Below are 25,034 nucleotides of genomic sequence, written 5' to 3'. Positions count from 1 at the left end.
AACAAAATGTTTCCTCATTACTGTAGTGTATAGATTAACGATCATTATTTGACTTAAGTAGAGCAAAGTTGTAATACACACACGTTGATAAAAACTGCTGATTTTACAATTGCGACTATCTTTCAGCAGAAGTAGGTCAATGTCCGCAGATTATGATTTAGCAGACATTATTACAACTGGAATACTAGTACATCAACATTGTTTGTAAATTATTTAATAATAAGATTATATTCAATAAAATCAGATCAGATTTTTATTTATATTGAACAGAGTCGTAAAGTCCTATTGATAACAATCGATACAACCGACTGTATTGCATAAAGTTTTTCATTGATAACGATTAGAAATATGTAAGTAGGTATGTAAGAACGAAACGTGATAACACGGTACTACTTATCATATCAGTCATATCAAGTCATATGGTCTTTTGAAAAACTTTATTGAAATATAACTTGTTTGTACTTGTTTGTAGAACCTCACTGACCCTACGCTACCGAAGTTTACTATTGTGAAATAAATCAATAAATTTTCTTAAGTTTTACTACTATTTGAATTATACAGTTCACAGGTATGTCAAGATAACTTAAATGGTTAAATTTTAACATTTACTTTATTTTATAATATCTATATGATATTGTAAAGCTGAAGAGTTCGTCTGTATAAATGTGCTATTTTATAATATCTATATGATATTGTAAAGCTGAAGAGTTCGTTTGTATGAATGTGCTATTTTATAATATCTATATGATATTGTAAAGCTGAAGAGTTCGTCTGTATGAATGTGCTATTTTATAATATCTATATGATATTGTAAAGCTGAAGAGTTCGTCTGTATGAATGTGCTATTTTATAATATCTATATGATATTGTAAAGCTGAAGAGTTCGTTTGTATGAATGTGCTATTTTATAATATCTATATGATATTGTAAAGCTGAAGAGTTCGTTTGTATGAATGTGCTATTTTATAATATCTATATGATATTGTAAAGCTGAAGAGTTCGTTTGTATGAATGTGCTATTTTATAATATCTATATGATATTGTAAAGCTGAAGAGTTCGTTTGTATGAATGTGCTATTTTATAATATCTATATGATATTGTAAAGCTGAAGAGTTCGTTTGTATGAATGTGCTATTTTATAATATCTATATGATATTGTAAAGCTGAAGAGTTCGTTTGTACGAATGTGCTATTTTCAGCACCTACGGGACCGACTTGACCAATTCTTTTCGTGTAAGTGCGAGCTACTGTTTATCTGGGTGCGAGAAGTAGTTCCCACGGGACGCGGGTTCCCAGAGGAAGCTATAGTTTGTAAAATATAAAACGAGTATTTAATAGACCTCTTCGAAGGACCGTTTAAATTATTAACCGTTATTCGTTTTAATAACTCCAAAAAAGGAGAAAGTTTTTCCGAGTCCTAACTAGACCTAAATTAATCTGCAAAAAGTATGCCATAAAGGAATGACATTAACAGCCAGTTTCTTCATCAAAAGTTAAAGCCAAAGTAAAAGTAATGTCTAAAGTAAAAGTAACGGTCAAATTCAATTTTTCTATTAGTTTTGCTGTCACTTTAGCCTTGAAAAAACGTATTTGACCGTTACTTTTACTTTAGACATTACTTTAACTTTAACTTTTGATGAAGAAACTGGCCGTAAATAAAAAGGCGGATACGGTCACATTTTAAACATAAAGTGTAAGTTATTGTTAGGTATTCCGTAGAGTAAACAAACAATAAAACGACAACAAAATACACTAGTACATGAAATTATACTCCACGGAAACTTTGCATAGTACTTGGATCTTTGCCAAACGCGTCTGAATCCTACAATGTTTTTCAGGGACTTGCACACTGGAAGACACGGTCACAGCATTCATAATCAGCTTTATCTCGCTTCCTAATTAACTTCGGACGAATTTCGAAGAATTTATGAATAAATAAAAATATCTACTAACGATTTCTTCTCCGCGAATCACACGCATCTCGTGCGCCGTATCCATAGCACGTGTTTTTCAGCACTTTTATATAGAACACGCGTGCCTCCCTTCCGGAGTCAGAACACTGAATGATAACATTGGGCGCCGGATAATATATTTACGAGTGACAGCCGAATTGTGTCTAATCTATGGTACCTAATGCTGGTGATAACTTTGTGATAGTCATCTGTTTTCAAGGCCTCCCAAAACGCAGAGAAGATGATAGGTTTGTATAATAATTGAAACATTTGTTTCTTTTTGGATTATTCAATAAATAGTTTAGGATAATGGATAATTGCACAATTATTTAAAATACGTTTCCGATGAGCACCTGTTACATATCTACGGTGATCAAACATAGTATAATTTTCTAAAAGACCTTTCATATAACTGGGGGCTCTGGAAGGGAATAGTAGGTTTATAAAATCTGTAATCACTCACCCGCATTGAGCAAACGTGGTGATAATAAACGCTCAATCCTTCTCCGTCTTCAAGGAGACCTGCACCCATCAATGATACGATAAAAAGTTTAAAAGGGCGATAATGATATAAAAATCTATGATGCACAGATACAGCACGCAGGCAACAAAATACTGCATTTAAAAGGCAATCGATCATTCGACCGGCGCATCTTTCGAAGACCGCGGAAGTCTACTGTTTACATAAAGCTTTTCTTTCGATATTTTTTCAAGCTAACAACAATTCAAGACAGCTAACTGCTCTGTAAATCTAAGTTGTCGTTTCTATTTTTAAAATAACGAATGCATTATGATTGGCCGAGAAAGCAGACGCAGCAATTAAGAAAAGGCGGGATATTATGGCTGCGTTCAATCAACGAATCGTCATTAATGAACACTCATTGATTTTAACCAGCACACCCTTACTCATCCACTTCTCTTGGAATTGTATATGATACAAATGCATTATGTATTTTGGGACTTGCTAGATCGATGTATTTTAATAGTTTCGTCTCTACTACACTACGGCATAACCCTTTGTATCGTTAAACAAATACCAATCAAAAACATAATTACCGTACAGCAGATATTTGCGTAATCCTAAAGAAAAAATCTCCAAGATTCTTGGTACTAACAAGGATGTCTTAAAATATACATTTTTTTCGCGATGATAATACAAAATATCGTCACCCATCGCCACGCAGAGACAATAAAAAGGAAATGAATGTAATTAACAAATTAATGGCCGATTGACATAATTAAGCGGTTGTGACTAATCGCTTGATACGCTTAATATTTTATGGGTGTTAGATTAGACAAGACAACAATATTTTTAGATTGTTTTCGTCAATACCTTCGTAGGTTTTCCAGGCTCGAAACGGTTTTGCGTTAATAGCAAAGAACCGCTAATCACTAAAATACATATTATTATGTTTGAAGACGATCATTTGAATCTCCAAAACTCGTTTTGTATATCACTATCGTTATTCCGATTCATATTATGACAGTTGCCACGTTACTATAAGTACAATTCAAATGAAGAAGATGACCAGTTGGCAGACTTGTTTTCCTACAAATCGGTGGATTTAAGTTCTATAGATGACACTTTTGAGGGGGAGTTAACGTTAGGTACTCTACGAGCTTTTAGAAATAAATAGCAAGCTAAGGTGTTAGAAGACTGCATTATAGATGCACTGAAGGACTTTTTGATGTAATTCTTCTATGGAAACCAAGTCTAAGCAGGCATAGTGAAGAACGGTATATGGTAAGATGGAGTAAAGATCTAAAGCTGCAAAAATTGACAGCATAAGGAAGTTGTGAGCCAGGCCGGATCTGAATGACGCCAATGAACGAAGTTACCTAAACAGACAGATAATGATAACGTATATCAGTGTAGTAACATCAACACACTATAAATATGGAATCGCAACAATGAATCACGAAGCTTACGCAAATATCGAAAACATTGCGGTTATAGTTGCTATGGACTGAAAGTTCCTGCACCCAAATCATGAATGGCCTTACTACAAAAACTTAAACACCTGACTTACACTTGTCTAAAAAAAATGTGGCTCCAAAATGAACCATATGTCAACGTCATAATTTGACATTTTTTTAGACAAGTCTTAAACTGACGTTAAAAAGTTTTTGTGGTAAGACGGTTACCGTCTACCACAAAAACTTTTAAACTTTTATGGCCTTACTACAAAAACTTTAACCACTGCTTTACACTTGTCTAAAAAAAATGTGGCTCCAAAATGAACCATATGTCAACGTCATAATTTGACATTTTTTTAGACAAGGCATAAACTGACGTTTAAAAGTTTTTGTTTTATTTTTAAACAAGACTCGTTACAGATCAATGTCAAGGCTAACAAAGTCATTGTAATCGATCAAAAACACGGTTACATGTAACATGTCACATTAGGTTTTATACATATGATTAAAAAACCATTACCCCATTTATAGAGGATATTTAAATAATCATAATTCCTTATGTAATTAATAACACTAACTGAAATGATTAGCCAAAAACTGGTTTACATTGAAAATATATTTTCAGACTGCAAATTATTGATTAGTTACATTTTTGTCTAGTCAATGACCTTTTCGAGAAATGTTTGCAAAACTAGGGCCATATACATACCTTAAAATTTATATGTAGGTATACATACTTTAAAAATTACCAAGGAGGTTAGACCTAGCGCATTACCTCAAAAACTAGACTTGAAGCAACCTTGGCTATCGGAACTGTTTGTGTATTCAGTTGGCCTACCTTACTTTACACAGTCTAGGCTGCTTGACAGGCTAAAAGCGTCTTATCGCTTGACCTTTGACCTTCAGGCAATCAGGGTTGCGAGATCGCAAGGTTTACCATTTAGCCTAAATAAAACTATTTTTGTTTAAGCACTAAAGAATAGGACTGTGCTGACAAAAATTTTCTTCTCCCGGGTTTAAGCTAACTTCCGTAAGTAGTGTGAAAGTACATATAAGTAGTTTAACTGACACGGCTCTCTTTTGCATAATTTTGTTGTGTGTTTTGTACCAAAGAAGTATTCCCTGGACTGGTTGCCCGGCCTCATTGGCCGGGCAACAGCGCGGAAAAACTTGCTGTCTGCTAAGTATGAAAGTACTGTTACCAAGCAGACAACTTAGTAGACAATAGCAAAACGTTAAATTAGAATGCACTTTATGCACACCTGATAAACCCCTTACCCTTACCTACAGACCTACGCAATTACGTGCGTATCGATGTTTATGTAATTTAGGTTATACTAAAAGAACATTTATCTAAATGTTTAGTAACGCAAATCACGCATACCTAATCAAAATAAATCAATCATAAAATTGATATTTTTCAGTCTGTTAGTCAGATGTGGCGGTCAGATTTAATCTTTGCATCGAAATATAATAATAATTTATAATAAATTATGATATAACCAATTTATCATGATGTATTATATCGGATAGCGGATCTTGTCGTTACTTGGGAATTTGGGAGTCCATAATACGGTCTTATCAATCGTTAGTAACTTTCCACGTGGTTTTCCCGATGATACATACGCGTCACGGAGTCTCATTATCAGCCTTAGGAACTCCGCATATTGCAGACCAGACTGTTGGCCCGATAGTTAGTTTAATTTTAAAAATAAACTGTGAATCACCCATCAAACTTTTAGATTTCTTTTAGCTGTGAATGAACTGATTTAAATGAGATGTTTTTTTTTATGAAAGCAAATGTGGTTCTTTGTGATATTTCATGAAAAATCAGGTCGTACAGTCAAGTTCAATATTTTGCCCAGTTTCCAATGAAATAATGAGATTTTCTTGTTGTAAAAAATTGTATGAACAGGGTTTTTTTATGTTTTGTTCCCTGCTTCTCCAAACTCATAAGTAAACGAGGCTCTGTTTCAGCAATTTCCTCCAAAAAATCCAAGATTACTTATTATTTATTTATACAAGGGTATTTCCTTAAGGATTAGCTTTTTATATTGCATGTGCTTTGAAACCCCATAAGTCCTTCTCAAATTCAGTGCCGTTCTATTTACTTCATTGTTTAAGTAACTACTTTTACATAATTCGAGAGCCCTTTTTCCCCTAATAAGTACTATTAAAATTGAAATCTGTTTATCTCAAAAACTTTATCTACAAAAACATTGACACTGATTATGAAGCAATGAATCGAGTTACTCTGAATCAAGATAAGTACATATCCGACATAGAAAAGAATGTATGTACATATAAGCTAAATAATATTAAAATTCCTAAACAGTGTGTGTTTGACGATATCTCAAATCACTGCACGATTATTTGGTAAACTAAGTATACAAAGAATGTGTATAATAAATAATGTACTGATATCTATTTTATTACCTTGCCTATTCGGTTTCAGCGCGTGTAACTCAGGTGTGAACAAATCATTTACAAACAAATGAAGGCGTCTTGAGAGCTGAAATTGTACTTACATAGGTACGCTGTTATCCTTTTTCAATATGTTAATCAAAATAAAAAAAAGGTCTAAATGAATTTTATGACTCTGGCCGAGGATATTTTACGTTTAAACATAAAAAAAAATGTACAAGTTTTAAGGTTTTAATACAACCTGTATTAAGAGCTAACCTGTCCAGATTTAAAAATAAATAATACAAACCTAAATAAAAATGAAACCGGTAGGGACCACCTTTTTTGAAAAACCAAAATTTTTGTATAATTGGATGTCGTATAGAATAACTTGAATTTGTTAACTATTTTAATCGGTCTTAAATCGTCATACGTAAAAATTATACTACTTCGATAAAAAATGACAGTAATCCTGAACCATCCTGAACGCATCTATTCGTCTCTCTGCAAAAAGGAGGTCTTCATCTCGAATAGGCATGGAAAAGACTGATAACAATGACGATGACATATAGGTAAACACAATCAGCGAACTACAAGCATAATATTGGCCAATACTGCATAACTGTTTATCAATACCTTGGCCCAGTTGAACACGAGTGATTCCACATCGAACTGTAATCAAGTTTGTGAATGTTGGCCAAGAGGAAGGTTGACACCATACTCGGTGGTCCGAACCTTCTTGGTTCATTGGCGGGAATAAACAAAAGATGACGTGAATGGAGTTGTTTTGAAATCATTCACGAGCCAGTTGTAGCCATGCAATTCATCTAAATGGTGGCGTTAGTTAGGAATGACATGTTTTAAGTTAAATACACTACAACTATAAATTAATATAAAAAATTTAAATTTATTAATACTAAACTTTAATAGAGTCCATACTAATCCATAGCAACCAACACATGATGGTAAATTATAAATATGATTTCAAAAGCGTAGTTTTTACATACTATTAACTAAAACGACGCATTTTCTCAGACAATTAACTGAAATTATAGCTGTAAACTGTGTACAGCATATCATTATCAACGTTACATGATAATCACGGTTCACCCTTCGCCATTGTTGCTCTGTTGACCTAGGGCCTATTGCACGCATACCATAAACGATTACATACAAATTGCTATTGAATCTATGCTAATAGTATAGATAGGGTAATGGGCTTTGTTGGTTTAATCGGCAAATAGCATTGATGTAATTTCACCGTACATCCTCGAATTACATAGGTATCTATTCTGGACATCTTATGCCTCAAAACATTCACGGAGTTCAATTGCGGTAAGGAACCTTCTTTCTCATTGGTTCTGCTATTTTACTGCGAAAGCAGACACAGATACAAGTCAACAATAGACAAATAAAAGTCGAATTGTGTGTTAGGGAAATCGACTATTGGTTTTTTCCAAGGCGTAGAGTGGGTTCATACTGAAAGAAAATCAAGGTCGATATGAATGAATGCTTATGAATACTTCATCGTATGGGAATTGATATGAAGTATAATACCCGAGCCATGATTCATATAGTATGAATGAATGAAAGCTAGATTTCAAATAAACATAGTCCATTCTCTTTTTGAATCGCAAGCATTAACATTATGGTACAAAACATTTCACTATAGAGTCTCTATTCATGTAGATATGTCATAATTAGCAGTGCAAAAGCGTTGCATTTAAACATAATAAATAAACTTATTAAAATAGATTGATAGACTAATTAGTAACGTTAAAGGTGTAATTATATAAATAGATTATTTTTCCGACCCAAATATCGACCAATAGAATTGCACCATTCGACGTCACGTGGTACAACCTACATGGTATTATACTGAAAATTTTTTGAATATTTTCTCTGGTCGTTGCTACGTCAAACTGACAGGTTGTGGCCGACATTTGGGACGGAAAAATAATCTCCCGAATACCACACGAGCTTCATAATTATCTGGCATTTCCCTCAAGGTTCCCTGCAAACAAATAAAGTCGTCAAGTTTTTCAGGAAAAATCACTCGCGCTTCGCGCTCGTTATTTTTTAACCTGAAAAACTTGACTCCTTCATTTGTTTGCAACGAACCTATCGGAAAATACCCGATAATTTTGAAGCTCTTGTGGTATTATAAGTGAGAATTTTATAGAAGTTATTCAGTCAATGTAGTAAATTGACATAATCGCTCATCTGCGCGTGGTTAGACGAAGTAATGGGGTTTGTTTATGGATCAACGCGTTTTTTTTCTAATGGCTGTTTTATATACACGTGAATTACATTATGAATACCAATGGACATCTATTAGTGGCATTAGAAGGCCTGTATTTTGCGAAGTCGAAAATCTGTACACATTTTGATACTACTAGCCGAACACAAATGTGTCACAATTTATTGCAATTTCCATTAGCAATACAAGACTATGTTACGGTCAGTTTTTTGACAGAAGCCTCATAGAATAAACAAAAAGCTACCATCGTCAGTGAGCAGTATAAATAATTTCTTGTTCTAGCAACAGGGCATTGGACTGTAAAACATTGTACGTCAGACGATCTCAAACATGAGAGAAACGTGGATTTTGAGAAAACAATCTCTTGTGTGTTTTATAATATTTGTCTACCAAGATTCGAATAAACCAAACCTATATTATATCTCAGTTCTAGCCGCTTTGTAGTCACCACAAAAGGGTAATCTCGCAACTCTTTAGCAAACTTTTTATTATGCAGTCTAATGTAAGGCAATGGGCGTAGGCGCTTCTACACTTTATGCATCTTATTACGAAAGAGGTTCGTCTTTAGTCAACCTGCTTTTGCATTTTGAACTTTATTTTGACAAGAACAAGGTTGTTTTTATAAAAGCTTGTTTTAGATGTTTAAACTGATGTTTTGTTAGAGACGAATAAGTGTGTTTGCTTTCCACAGCAAGGTTCAGCCAAGGTAAATATTACCGTAATACCTTAGACATATTATATAGACATCAGTAAGCCGTAATGCGCTGGGACTGTTAACTAAAATTACGATCGAGAAAACAGTACCAAGTTAATTATCCCAATATAGTACTACTTCTATACATATAATAAATCTGTAAAAAAACTGTGTCTGTACATTGAATATATTAAAAAAATAATAATTGGGTGGGGTTTAGAAACAGTAATGGAGCACAAATCCAAAAAAAAAATTCTGTCTGTTTGTCTGTATGTCTGTATGTCTGTATGTCTGTATGTCTGTATGTCTGTTTGTTTGTACACGCTAATCTTCCGAACTACTGAACGGATTTCAATGATTTTTTCTTTGTTGTATCAGTATTAGGCCTGGTCAACATATAGGCTATAATTTATCTTCGAAACTTGAAGACCTGATGCAGAACTCCAACAGACCAATAAAACTATAAGAGATACAAATATGGTGCCGTGGCAAAAATTGTTTCATTTGATGAGCATTTTCAGCTGAGATTATAAATTTTAAGATCTGGAACACCTGATGTGGAACCCCAAGAGCCCAGCTTCTCTGTACCATATACAGGTATGCCGTTTTAGCAAAAGTTGTTCAATTTGATAAGCACTTTCTATTGACTTATACAAATTGAAGATCTAAAACACCTGATGTGGAACTCCAGGGGCCCAGCTAGACTATAGCATATAGAGGTATGACGTTTTAGCAAAAGTTGTTCAATCTGATAAGCACTCTCTGTTGACTTATAAAAATTGAAGATGTAAAACACCTAATGTGGAAACCCAGGAGCCCAGCTAGACTATAGCTTATAAAGATATGACGTTTTAGCAAAAGTGGTTCAATCTGATAAGCACTCTCTATTGACGTGTAAACATCGAAGATCTGGAACACCTGATGTGGAACTTCAAGAGCAATACTACACTTGAAATGTATAGAAATGAATGTTATGAAATAGGTATAGTGAATCAAAATAAGTAATTAGTCCGTCTTTTAGATAACCCTAAAATAATGGACACGCATTTTTCTTTTCTCTCTCTCACAAACAAATAATAACGAAGATACAACAACGCTTGAATTTCGTGTTAAGTCACTGCTTAGTACAAATTTTACATACCTAGACGTGGCGTCACGAGCCTCCACTCTCTAACTTTGTTGCGTTTTATCTTCATTATTATTTTGTATATCTCTTCCAGACCTCGGGACTACAGAGTTCCAAATTTTTGGGAGGCAAACGTGGGGTCGAAGCCAACACGCTGAAGCCCTTTTGAGACAACTTTAATGAAATGGTGACACAAAACCGACGATTATCCCTTTATACACTATAGAAATGAACCCAAGGACAATCCCCGGTGGACGTCGTTAAAAAAAAGACAATCCCCGGTTCTGTGCTAAACTATTGCTAACTATGGAGGAAAACTACTTGGGCTATTTTGATGGGATGTTAGTGGATGACAATGTATTAGGTACATGTAAAAACGGCAGGTGGAGACTCGCCACCTCACTTACTGTAACCAGTCACTGAATAGCAACAAGAGGGCAATAGGGACATGAGCGGCTGAAGGGTGAGGATACCTCGGCGGACTTTAAACGCGGATTACGCGCTCCCTGTGCTTACCATGAGGCACCTACCCTCCGAGCAGGGCCACTAATCCTGCTCTAGCGACTCCACTCTGGACGGCCAAGCCAAGCCAGAGGCGTGAGACCTACCCCCGTCATGGTTCACTCCGACCGGCCGGAGATGGGGGACAGTATACTCTCCCTGGAGAACTCAGTATATATAGCCCCGCGGGGTCGCTACTCCCCGTCATCAGCCTCAGATGTCTTGCGGTGCCTATATCTCATTATTATTGTCGTTATTATCTCAAGAGCCTTTGTCCCAATTATGTTAGGGTCGACTTCCAGTCACGATGCAACTGAGTACCAGTGTTTTACAAGGAGCGACTGCCTATCTGACCTCCACAACCCGGTTACCCCTTGGTAAGACTTACTGGCTTCTGACTACCCATAACGACTGCCAAGAATGTTCAATGACAGTCGGAACCTACAGTTTAACATCCCCTCCAAATAACGGTCATTGGTATCCAAAATATACGTAGAAAGTACATACGAACTTAGAAAAGTTGCATTGGCAGGCACTTGCCAGACCTGGAATCAAAGACGCACGCTCATACTTGAGAGATTGGTTCTCTACCCACTAAACCACCACGAATTCCACTAAGTCACCACGACTTTGTCATCTATTTAATGTTTTTTTACGAAATAATACCTACGTGTAATATTTTTGCCACACACAACTTAAATGCGGTCTAATTACAATCACTACTTTTATCCCTATGGTCACGTCTATTGCGACTATTCAGATCTTTGATTTTGCTGACCCCATAGTCGCTGGCATAAGGGACAGGATCCGCGTACGAAGTCGCGGGCAGAAGCTAGTTTCTAAATATATCTTGAAAACCAAAGGCTGAGCCTGGAGTTTGAATTCTGAAATCGCAAAAGAGGCTAGTGCAGTGGTGAGTGACAATGAAAAGGCCGATGATGTTTAAGTGTCTCTTCATGTCAACCAAAATTTCCGAGTTATTTACCAATGAAATAAATAGTGAATGCGGTACTAATGAATTTAGTTAACAGTAACACGAATATTCATGCTAATAGTATTATTTACAAATTGTTAACGATTTTTCAATGTTTGCTGAAAACATATGCACACATCACGGTCAAACGTTTTGGCACGAACATTTTTCAACCAAGATGTCTTCGTAATGTTGCTTAACATTGCTGCATTTTTTTTTTTTACTTTGACTTGACTGCACATAGTTTATCAAATTACAGTCATCAGACTGATTCTTACAATTCATGAATGAAAACTGTGTGTGTGTGTTCAACGACGTAAAAACTGATTTAGAAATCAATATCCCACCAAAAACATTAAATGTAAAAAAAAGCCAATCCTCTACGCAATTCCTCCACCGTAAAAAGTTTTGAGATCGCATAGAAGCCAAGTCCTGTTCAACTTTATTTGTTATAATAAATCAATATTTTGTGACTATATCAATAGTTTTGTTCACATTCGTCGGCTCATAGCTCGTAAACTATTTATTCAAATGTCTTGTAATTTTGAGACTGCGCTTGTTCTAATACTTACTCTTGGTCATCGAAAACCTAAACTCCTAGCTTTGTTCACATGGAAGATACAGGGGGCTGAAATAGCCGCGAAACGCTTCGAGAAAAGATGGTACGGCCGTGCCCGCTTTGCTCGAGTCTTGGCTGGGGCACTGCCGTGCCCTCAGATACAATGTTGACAGTTGGTAAGTGTAGGTACTGTCTGTGTCTTTACCATATCTATTTTCCAAGTCCCTTTTTCAAAAAATCTACATTATCCATTAATAAATCTTTCTCAGTTTTGTTCAAAGAAGTACAAATTTATATACAAACATTCCGTTTTTGTCTAAATGTCACGACACATCAATCTTAAGGCCCTGCCCTATGGCCCGGGGTCGTCGAACTGTACCCAAAAAAAGTAATTTTTATAACTAAAGTTGCTGAGATAGTCTGTACCACGGATGAAGGAAAGACAGTGGAGATACCATAAAGAAGGTAGGACAGGCGCCTTCTTGTAGGCCAAGTACCTTAAGGTAGGCGTAGGCAGTTACTAGAACTAACGAGGCGTTCGGGTTCCTAGCCAAATCAAAACCAGGCAGTCAAAGATTGGTCTTAATTGATTGCTGATTCTATTTTTTTTAAGCCGCGTGCAAACGCACCCAGCGTTCCATGGACTGTGTGTAAGGGCAGAGCTAGTTACGTTCCTCGTCCCCCGAAAACCCGCATTTTAGCGCGCTACTATTATAGGTATCTTAGGAGATAGACTACAAAAAATCTTAGAGCCTCTTTTATTTTCAGCCATAGCGAAGTACTTCGAGTAAATTATACTATTCCAAATTAAAATTTTGTTGAAATGATTCTAATTTCTGTTTTTAGCATGTGTTTTGTCATTATTAAGCAATCATATTTTCATTGGAATAAGATTATGGTAATAAATTGCTATCATGACACCTATTTAATTTTTATGTTCACTGAATAATACATTATGCATTAATTAGCAGTGGCGGATTTACCAATAGGCCAAGTAGGCCAGTGCCTAGAGCGGCAGATTTAGAGGGGCGGCAAATTTTGCGAATTTTTTTACAGTTTTTTTTTTTATAATTATACGAGTACACAATCCATATATAAATAAACGATTAATAAACTCACTGTAATATATGCTTAGGTTTATGTGATCATGAATTTTAAAATATTCCAATAGCGTTTCAATAAAAATAAATTGAAAAATCCGCTCGCTTCGCTCGCGGTTTCTTCATCTTTTCTGGTTTATTCTGCGCTCTTTGAGTCCAATCTATCAAAAAGTTAAAGCACCGAAGTAGCAAAAACAACTGACGCTCTACGCTGACGATTTCTAAGCTGTTCAGGAGGTGGAGGACTTTTGTGTCCCAAATAATTTCGCTTTTGTGTCCTCAAAACTCAACAAATTAAATATTAAAATTCCTCCAAAACAGGAAATATGGTCTATAGTGCAAGCTTACTCACCAACAGAGCAGTCATCTACTTTAGAAATCGATGCATTTTACTCAACTCTCAACATCGCCCTAAAAAAGTACACATACAAACACTGCATAGTAATGGGAGATTTCAATGCTCAGATTGGAAGTCCACGAAATGGAGAAGATATTGTACTTGGCCCTTACATCAGAGGGAAAAGAACAAGGAACGGACAAAAACTAATAGAAATGGCGATGGAAAATAACATGAGGATAATGAACAGCCTATTCAAGAAAAGAACTTCAAAAAGATGGACTTGGGAATCGCCAGGCGGCAGTTTCAAAAACGAAATTGATTACATCTTAACAAATAGACCAAAATCAAGGGCGGATCCACCATTGTGGGCACGATGGGCATGCCCACAACCTTATTACCTAGACTTGTGACATCACACTTTTACGGTTTTTTTTAAATCGATAGGCTGATGATAACACTAGGGAACAAAATAATACTTTTTTTTGTTGCATTTAATTTTATGACTGTTGTTTACTAATTCGAGATCACCATATTTTTTTTCTTACAGCTTTAGTTTTTGAGGTACTTTTGTGTCCCAAAACTCAAAAAAATTCGCGCTCGCTACGCTCGCGGCTTTTTCACTTTGCGGTGGTTTAAGTCCAATGTCGAAAACGTTAGATTAGTTTAAGTTAAAATTGAAAGTAGAAAAGGATAGCACCCCCATAACGCCCTCTTTCAGGACTTTCTGGTTAACAAGAAGCGGTGAAGAACAAAACAAACTTCCCAGCAACACAGCTGTCTATTACAATAAAATTATTATTATTTACAATAGTCACTATTTTACATTTTTTTGTACAAAACAGTACCAAAACTCAAAAAATCTCGCGCTCGCTACGCTCGCGGTTTTTTCACTTAGCAGTGGCTTTTTTTTTACTTGTTTCTGTGATTTCGTGTCCCAAAACTCCAAATTTTGCGCTCGCTACGCTCGCGCAAATTTATACGGTTTTATACCACGTCTTTGCTTTTGGTTTTATAACTTGGTAACTACGACGAAATCTAAAAAATGTTCCGGCTTGCTACGCTCGCGCAAAAAACAAAACTACTCACAATCTTTCCATACATAGGGGTGCTTTAGTAATGATTGCACCCGGTACATAAGCTAGAGACGGAACTGATAGTGAGCATAATATGAGTTTAGATATATAAAAAAAAAAAAAACGTTTTTTTTAGCATTATTAGATTGGTTCGTAATTTTATTTTGTCGTTTTTTTTTTTTTGGGGTGCTCAATAGGTAGCAGCCCGGGGTGCCACCCGATGCTATGCCGCCACTGGTAGTTGAGAAGTGCACCAAATGCGTCAAACCCTCCCTATATTGGCTTACTGGCTACTAGAAGTTATTGATTGAAATAGGTTTGGATCGAAACTATTTTTTTTTATCGGGTCCAACTTCCTCCTAAGTTTATTTTCATTCCTAATGCCAAAGTCCTGATGCTCAGAAAAAAGGAAATAATTTCATTCAAAAGTTCATAAACGACTTGCATAATTTTTAATGAGCATGTTCATGCTCCGACTTTTACTTTTGTAGTAGCCGCTTCTAGTTCCGATTTTCTAGTAGCTGTGACCACAACCTTTTTTGAGGGCTGGATCCGCGCTTGACCAAAATTAATTGACGACTGCGGCACCATTTATGTAAATTTTAATAGCGACCACCGAGTCCTCAGAGCACGTCTGAGCAGGTCAATGGGCACTATTAAAAGTCGACCCTTCAAAGTCAGAAGACCAACACCAAATAACAAACAAATGTTAAACACCATCAAAGACAAACTGAAATTAGTGACAGAATCATCCTTTGAGGGTATAAATACTCAGCAGAAGTACAACATACTACATGAAATATTGACATTGAGACCAGAACCTGATACTAAATATAATACGAAGGATAAGAAAAACTTGTCAGAGAAAGTAATTACACTCCTAGAAGCAAGATCAAAACTGTTAAATACTACAAAGAAAACAAAAATTATCAGAAACAAAATAAGTGAAATAAGTAAAGAAATCAAAAACCAAATAAGAAAAGACAGAGAACGCACTAGGCGTGAAACTTTTGAAAAATACATAAGCAAAACCGGAGGTATTAAAAAGCTCTAAAAACTTTAAAAGAAAAGAAAAACTGGATACCCAATATGAAAGACCGACTTTCGAAAACGAAAACAAAAAGATATGATATACTGTCAATAGCAACTACATTCTACGAAAACCTTTACTCCAGCAAGAACGAAATAGTAAACACCGACTTAAATAACACCGACGCGGTTCCACCTATACTAATAGAAGAAATATACAAGGCAATAGAAACAGAAGAAGGATAAAGCTCCCGGCCCTGATAATATCAGCAACGAATTACTTACAGATTGTAAAAACGAGCTAGTACCACTACTTAAACACATTTTCAACGACATATTGCACACCGAGGAAGTTCCTGCACAGTGGACTACATCAACAATAATCCTACTCCATAAAAAGGGGGACAAAGGAGAAATTAACAACTACAGACCAATAAGCCTAATGTCGAACATTACAAAATTTTTGCAAAAATTGTCCTAAGGCGAATAACCAAAACTCTTGATGAAAACCAGCCCAAGGAACAGGCTGGCTTCCGGTCAGGCTATTCAACATTGGACCATATACTAACGGTAAGACAACTTTTTGAAAAAGCCAAAGAGTTTAAAGTGCCCTTCTACTGTTGCTTCATCGATTTCAACAAGGCATTTGACTCAATAGAACACAACAGTATCTGGCAATGTCTGAAGAAACAAGGAGTCGACCAGAAATACATTAGGATTTTAAAAAAAGCATATACACTAACAGTACAGCAAGAATAAAACTAGAGAAACAAGGGAAACAAATAAACATAAACAGAGGCGTACGCCAGGGAGATCCACTGTCACCTAAATTATTCACAGCTGTACTGGAAGATATCTTTCGGAGACTGGAATGGGACCACTACGGACTTAACATAAATGGCGAAAATCTTACACACTTGAGGTTCGCTGATGACATAATAATACTGGCAAGGAGCAAAGACCAACTACAATACATGATCACTGATCTGGATAGAGAAAGCCGCCCAGCCAGCACAAACCTTTTGAGTAAGTTTTGTTTAACAGCAGACATAGAAGCTAATTGCAGAAAAAAACTACTGTAAATAGCTGATATGGCGCTTACTCAGACGTTATTCAAGCAATTTGGGCACAAAATATACTGCTATTAGCTGTGTAATAGCAACGTAAAAGATGAATAAGTTTTGAATAATTGTACGACAAGCTGAATATCTTCTGCATAAAAAGATTTTGTTCTTTAACACAAGTACTACAGCTCTTTTAGCCAGATGATGAGTGAATGATGAATGAACATGGTATTGACTGGTTAAGTCCTTCAAAGCTCAGATATTCAGATCAACACAGCGTTTAGCTTATTTCAGGTATATTTTAGCAAGAAGTTGATCAAATTAATATTGACAAATCCGAACAGCGTTATAAGACGGCGACATATTCGTATTATAAATTTTACCCTTATTTAGGCTTGATGAAAGAAATTGTAGGTGCGCATGCAACTTTACCGTGTATATATATATATATTTCGTGTAAATTTTTCACGCGCTACCAGATAAGCCGGGTTTTGAAGAAATAAACAACATTTCTTCTAGTTGTATGTTTTTACGTGTAATTTTTTTTTTTACTTTATTTCAATGTAAAGGTTCAAAAATGACTCTGTAAAACTTTTTTAAGAATATTATAATTATTTCGTTATTAAACTTGAGTATTTGAGTATATAATTCCACATCATTATAATTAGGTTATGTTGTTCGATAATGGCGACGAACATTCTGAATAAAATCTGATTGCACAGCGGCTTATCGTCTAATGTATGCATAACAGACCATAAGTGTCCACTTATTAAGTTGTGCTCTGGTTAAAAGTGGACTGCACTAAACATTTTTCGACAACTGTTCTATAATAACACACATTTGTACTGTAAATCAAACAATTAGGATTCAGTCATATAATAATAAAAACCCACATTATAGGAAAGCTATATAATTTATTAATTTTAGTTCTTATCAAATTCAGATAATTATAGAAGATTCCGATGAATTGAGAACCTCATTCTTTTAGAAGTCGGTTAAAAAATATTACGATACGAAAAATTACATACCTACTTAATTATAACTAATCATTGTAGTACAGAATTCATAATAGTTCGATACAAATAAATACGTATAGTAGGTACTATATACCTACTACAAACGTGCGACGCATTTTCACGTAGAACCACTACAAAAATAGCACAGTCAGCCGGTTAAATGCTGACTAACGTTCCAGAACAGCTCTTCTAGCTTAAAAATGTCTACTTCTCATGAATACTCAGCAAACTTCTGCATCAGAATCTGTTGTTAGCTGCACATGACGGTAATTTCGTACTCAAAGCGTCATAAAGTAGTTACAACAGCTATCTTTATTTCTGTTAAGTTACTATATGCTTCATAACAGAAACAACGCCTATTTTATACAGCAGCTGAATAACTGTCAAGGTGTAGTGTGTAGTACAATTAAAAGAAAACAGAATATAGCTTATCCAGTATCATGCTTGATAATGGAATTTTATACCAATGTTATACAAAAGATTACACGAACTCTTGAGTAACAGGTCTTTTTATGATGATTATTCAGTTTGAAGAAATAAAATCCGCAAATTACTAAACTAATTCAGCTGATAATAATGTCTGGACATAATAATAATAATAATAAGCCCCGCAGGGCATCTGAGGCGGATGACGGGGAGTAGCGACCCCGCGGGGCTATATATCCGAGTGCTCCAGGGAGAGTATACTGTCCCCCATCTCCGGCCTGCCGGAGTGAAGCATGACGGGGGATAGGTCTCCCGCCTCTTGGCTTGCCTTCATCGGCCGGTCAGAGTGGAGTCGCTAGAGTAGGGTTAGCAGCCCGCTCGGAGGGTAGGTGCCTCGTGGTAAGTGGCGAGTGGGCCGGTGATGCTGGACCCACAGGGAGCGCGTGATCTGCGTTTAAAGTCCGCCGAGGTATCCTCACCCTTCAGCCGCTCATGTACCTGTTGCCCCCTTGTTGCGATTTAGCGACTGATTCCCGGGGGCCCAGTAAGTGAGTTGGCGAGTCTCCACCTGCCATTTTTACGTGTATTTATTACATTGTTATCGGCAGGTGCCATAGTTCCCGTAGTTTCCCCATTCCTAGTCCACTAGCATCCCATCACAATAGCCCAAGTAGTTTTCATCCATAGTTAGCAATAGTTTAGCACAGAACCGGGGATTGTCCTTGGGTACATTTCTATAGTGTATACAGGGATAATCGTCGGTTTTGTGTCACCATTTCATTAAAGTTGTCTCAAAAGGGCTTCAGCGTGTTGGCTTCGGCCCCACGTTCGCCTCCCAAAAATCCGGGACTCTATAGTCCCGAGGTCTGGTAGAGACATACAAGATAATAATAATAATGTCTGGACACATTTTCACACACGGTCGGTTAGCCCCATGGTAAGTTATTAATTAACTTGTGTTATGGATGCTAACACAACTGATAAACTACATATAGCTACATATATACATATTGATAAATACATATTGTAACACCCAGACCACGGCCAACAAACATGCTCATCACACACATGTCGACCGAACCGGGAATCGAACCCAGGACCTCAGGTTCGGCAGTCCGGCATGGTGACCATTGCGCCATCGAGGTCGATTATTATAGCAAAAAATAACTTTAATACATAATTTCGTAATACACTCAGCTTATATTCATATATAATAAAGCTTAACCCTGCATAGAGTTAAATTCTTGGCCAGTTATCTGACTTGTGTGCTGCCTGGGCGCAAGGTAGGTCTGACGATGAACACTTCAAAAACCAAAGCTATGACAAACGCATTGGAAGACAATATTCTTTTAAACGGCGAACCAGTAGAGTTTGTAAAAGAATACACTTACTTGGGCCAACAAATCTCGGTCACTGATATAATGACAAAATAAATCGACACAAGGATTGGAAATGCATGGAAACGCTACTGGGGGTTTAAGGAAATAATGAAGAATACAGAAATCAAAACGTACGTGAAAACAAAACTGTATAACACTTGTATACTCCCAGTCTTGACATATGGCTGCGAGACATGGGCTCTCACCAAAGCGCAATATAAGAAACTTGAAACGTGTCAGACGGCAATGCAAAGAAGCATGCTAAATATAAGAAAATCTGATAGAATAAGAAACACCACTATCCGAAGGCGCATGAAAATTGAGAATGTCACAACTAGAATAAGGAAACTAAAGTGGAAATGGTCCGGCCACATAGTCAGAGGCAATGACAAGTGGAACAAAAACATAATATCTTGGTACCCTAGGGACAAGAAAAGAAATCGAGGAAGACAGTACCGAAGATGGGATGACGAAATTAAAAGCATAGCAGGGAATATATGGACTAGAAGAGCCCAATACAGAGCAGAGTGGAAGGAAATGGAGGAGGCCTTTGCCAAAGTTGGGAAAACAGACCAGGTCGTTGGTGTCATCAACTCGTCAGAGTTGTTAGATTAAGATTGTATACTGTAAACAAGGTCTGAATAAAGGCTATTTTTATTTTTATTTTATTTTTTATTTTATTTAATATATGCTTAGGTTTATGTGATCATGAATTTTAAAATATTCCAATAGCGTTTCAATAAAAATAAATTGAAAAATCCGCTCGCTTCGCTCGCGGTTTCTTCACCTTTTCTGGTTTATTCTGCGTTCTTTGAGTCCAATCTAACAAAAAGTTAAAGCACCGAAGTAGCAAAAACAACTGACGCTCTACGCTGACGATTTCTAAGCTGTTCAGGAGGTGGAGGACTTTTGTGTCCCAAATAATTTCGCTTTTGTGTCCTCAAAACTCAAAAAATTTGGCGCTCGCTACGCTCGCGACTTTTTCACTTTAGGCCGGTTTTATAAACTCGTTTTGGTACTTTACTGTTCTAAATCTTAAAAATTTTGCGCTCGCTGCGCTCGCGGCTTTTTTACTTGACACTGGTTTCTATAAAACTAGTTAGCGCTTTATAACTTTGCAGTGGTATGACTCCGGTTTCTTTATGTTAAACCTAGCAAAAAGCACCATGAATGATTTCTACACAATTTTTAAGTACTTCAATTACAATTTTAGTCCGTGATTATATTGTGTCGTTTTTTTGGGGGGGTGCCACCCGATGGGTGCGCCTCTGATATAGTACCTACCCGAACGAATGAACCGATTTTAATTTAGTATTTTTTTTGTATTACAGGTGTTTTACGGGCGAGTTTCATGAAAATCAATTGAGCCGTTTAAAAGTTACAGAGGTTTTACGCTTTAAAGTCGCTGTCAGATAAACTTGTTAGGTCAACATTAAACTCTTCGGTACATAGCGGGTTGCAAAAATAATCTAGTAACTGACAGAAATATCATTAAGTTCACAATCATTAGGGGCGGCAAAAATTGAATGGCCTACTAGCGGCAAATTTGTGAATCCGCCACTGTTAATTAGAATATCATTAACAGTGATTTACGAAGATACGTTTAGGAATTTGGTATTGTATTAGACAAAAGTTTTTGTTGCATATGCCACCTTTTCAATAACTGTTCTAAAATAAAGGCTATGGCAATAGCTATCAATTAGCTTTTGAACTGGAAAGTTGAGTTTCCATACTGTATTATTCATTCTTCCAAACTAAGAGACCGAGTTCGATTGATGAAAAGATTATTAAAAATACTGCTATGTATAATTTTATTTCAGTGGTTGCATTTTCATGGTAACGAAGGCATACGCGTTTTATTAAAAGCGAAACTTAACAAAAATACAAAATGTTTTATTCAGAACAAGATAAAGGTCCACTAGAAAATAAAATAGTTCATTTTTATTAATATTACACACAGATTTGTCATGTAAAATTCAGCAACCAACCAGCCATATATGTAAGTATTAAATAAGTATAAACACAATTCTAAAGTCATCAATATTTAACCCGTAACGTGACAATTCTAGACATTGCTTCGTAAACAATAAAATCTACGCCATTGATATTTAACCATACTAAAGTAAAACATTGTAATATGATCAGCAAGTACGTTCGTTTCTAATCGGCCGGAAAGCAGAAAATTATGGTAGTGTCAGCGGGTTGAAGGATAGACGAGTCAAACGTTGCCGGTTGCGTGTTCTCATTGTAACGTACTGAAGACCTTTGATGCCTGATATCGCATCTTACCTATAGTTTTATACCTTCTATTCTACAAAGTATCTAGTAAGCTTGGATATCTACTCGTTCTTATATTGTCGTACTTTTAAGCCATCATCATTATCCTGCTCCTATCCAAATTAAATTTGGCGTCTATGCTGTACCTACATCTTCTTCTATATTTTCTTCTTTCGTGTTATCTCAAAATTCTTTCTTTTACACCATCCTTCCATCCTTTCTTCGGTCATCCCGTTCCCCCATATCCATCCTTCTTCCTGCTCAAGAACTTTCTCATTTGATAATCTCACTAAATTACTAATCATCGCTAATCAGTAAAGGTATTAGAGGTATTCTGAGTATTCTGTGGCTCAAAAAGTTAAGATTTAATTACAAAGAGAAGGCGTTAATCACAAGCAAAGGCAACTTTTTGGTCCAAGGTGCACTCGAATGTTTCAGTCTTTTTTTCAAAAATCGAATCCGAGTCTCGCCGTCATGTTCTTTTTTCACCAGCCAGTTTTAATGCCAAACTTGAAAACTTGTCCAAGTAATGGATTTCCTTATCCAACGTGGTATAATAAATGGTCATTTTACACTGCCGGTATATGTGAAATATCTCTTAGGACAATGCTGTACTATAGTAAAATCAATACGTCATCGCGTGAGCCTCCTTCCTTGCTAGATTGGTATGTTCACACATCAATCTTAATCGTGTGTATTCCGCCTAACCTTTGGAAGACTAACGAAGACTACATGCAACCTCTTTGAAGACAACCTTGAACTCCAGTTGCCGTGAAACGATGCACATTAAACGCACTCCTAATTCAGTCTAGTTAAAGTGCGGAAACTACTGCACGGAACTTGAATGAATGCCAGTTGGTCTTAGGTACTATTTGTACAACCAGCAACAACAGTCAACATCTTTTCAGGTAGGTCCCATCATTGTTGTCCCTGTCTTCTCTAAGAGCCAAACAAGAAGTGTCAGATTACCATTTATCAAACTGTCAAGAAGGGTAATGTATTTTTATATTTAAAGTTGATAGGTCTTTATTTATTCACATAACTGCAGTCAATATTCTCATTATCATGCAAAACTGTTGTTAGCAATAATCATAAAGTTTGCAAGAAAATCTTAACTTTACAACCTTTTCTGTTTTACCTCTTTTGTATTTATGACCAGTAAAGTGGGTGATAGACGAGCATACTTAAAGTACGCGGTTTTTAAGATCGCGAACTCGGCTCGGCTCGACGTAGTGACACACGTGAAGCTTACTCATTATGTATCGCGATGTCTTCGACAGAAGAAGCTTTGTGTTATTTAGGAATTATATCGTATTACATTTCAGAAGTTTTGAAGTCGTGGTGGCCTAGTGGGCAAAGAACCGACCTCTCGAGTAGGAGGGCGCGGGTTCGATTCCAGGTCAGGCAAGCAAGTACCAATGCAACTTTTCAAGTTTGTATGTACTTTCTAAGTATATCTTAGACACTAATGACTGTGTTTCGGATGGCACGTTAAACTGTAGGTCTCGGCTGGCATTGAACATCCTTGGCAGTCGTTACGGGTAGTCAGAAGCCAGTAAGTCTGACACCAGTCTAACCAAGGGGTATCGGGTTGCCCGGGTATCTGGGTTGAGGTCAGATAGGCAGTCGCTTCTTGTAAAGCACTGGTACTCAGCTGAATCCGGTTAGACTGGAAGCCGACCCCAACATAGTTTGGGAAAAGGCTCGGAGGATGATCGTATTACATTTCAAAAACTACAAAGACAATAGACAAAGGCGAAAAGTGTGGGTTAAGAACTGGCTTACAAAAAGAGAGCGTTTATCCCATGTAAATTTAGTAAGAGAGTTACGTGAAGAGAAGGAAGCTTCAAATATTTGTCTTTGTACTCGTTGCTTCTAATTTTCCAAAGACAAGGGTTATTTCGGAAAGCTTCTATAAATTCCGTTAGCAGTTCATGCGAATAAGTTCGAAAATCACACATTTTGAGAAATTTATGAATCAAAATTAACAAAAATTGCAATTCAAACAAGCGTGCGTGTCCACGGACTGACGAAACAAAATGGCGGCTCGCGGCTCGCAGTGCTGCCACACGTACGAGCCAAGACGAGCTACGAGCAAAATTTCAAACCGGTTGGATCGCCGACGAACTTACTCGACGGTTTTAAAGTACGCGTACTTAGGGTGACACACGAGCGAAAAAGGTCGTCGAGCCATAAGTACGCGTACTTGCTCGCCCGTCTATCACCCCCTTAAGTCTTTGTTGTCGATTGACATGCATCACTAAATTGTTTAGCAATTTTCCATAAATCTTAAACCAAATTGCAATTTACGATCAAACAGACATTGACAAACGTGGCAATTCTAATAATTGCGGTATTAAGTAGGATCCTTCTTATTAATTTTATTTTATACTAGCTTCTGCCCGCGACTTCGTACGCGGATCCTGTCCCTTATGCCAGCGACTACGGGGTCAGCAAAATCAAAGATCTGAATTGTCTGATATTGAATTTTAAGGGCCCGTTACCTTGAAAACAACGGAATACGCATAACCATTAGAAACGTTCCATATATTTAATTTTTGTACTTTAACGCCAAAAGCACAGCAGACTAAACAAAACGCTGCTATTCAGTGACTGGTTCCCGGGGGCCCAGTAAGTGAGGTGGCGAGTCTCCACCTGCCATTTTTACATGTACCTAATACATTGTCATCCACTAACATCCCATCACAATAGCCCAAGTAGTTTCCTCCATAGTTAGCAATAGTTTAGCACAGAACCGGGGATTGTCTTTTTTTTAACGACGTCCACCGGGGATTGTCCTTGGGTTCATTTCTATAGTGTATAAAGGGATAATCGTCGGTTTTGTGTCACCATTTAATTAAAGTTGTCTCAAAAGGGCTTCAGCGTGTTGGCTTCGGCCCCACGTTTGCCTCCCAAAAATTCGGAACTCTGTAGTCCCGTGGTA

General features: G+C 36.7%; 1 protein-coding gene across 3 annotated transcripts in view; it reads right to left on the bottom strand.

The window, feature by feature from the left end:
• The window catches only part of LOC124638024 (solute carrier family 22 member 3-like), a 54,510-nt gene that overhangs the window by 21,942 nt on the left and 7,534 nt on the right, over nt 1-25,034 (bottom strand). For 2 of the 3 annotated variants that reach the window (XM_047174820.1, XM_047174799.1), the window contains exon 1: nt 1,955-2,094. The exons of the other annotated variant lie outside the window; for it this stretch is intronic. In XM_047174820.1, coding sequence (XP_047030776.1) covers nt 1,955-1,999 — 45 coding nt within the window. In that variant the 5' untranslated portion in view covers nt 2,000-2,094. Of the gene's footprint in view, nt 1-1,954; nt 2,095-25,034 lie in introns of those variants that run through there. 3 annotated transcript variants of the gene reach the window in all.

Source organism: Helicoverpa zea, chromosome 2 (genome assembly GCF_022581195.2).
Source record: "Helicoverpa zea isolate HzStark_Cry1AcR chromosome 2, ilHelZeax1.1, whole genome shotgun sequence".
Classification (NCBI taxonomy): Eukaryota; Metazoa; Arthropoda; class Insecta; order Lepidoptera; family Noctuidae; genus Helicoverpa; species Helicoverpa zea.
Note: the sequence above shows the minus strand (reverse complement) of the source record. Positions and strands in the feature narration are given on the sequence as shown.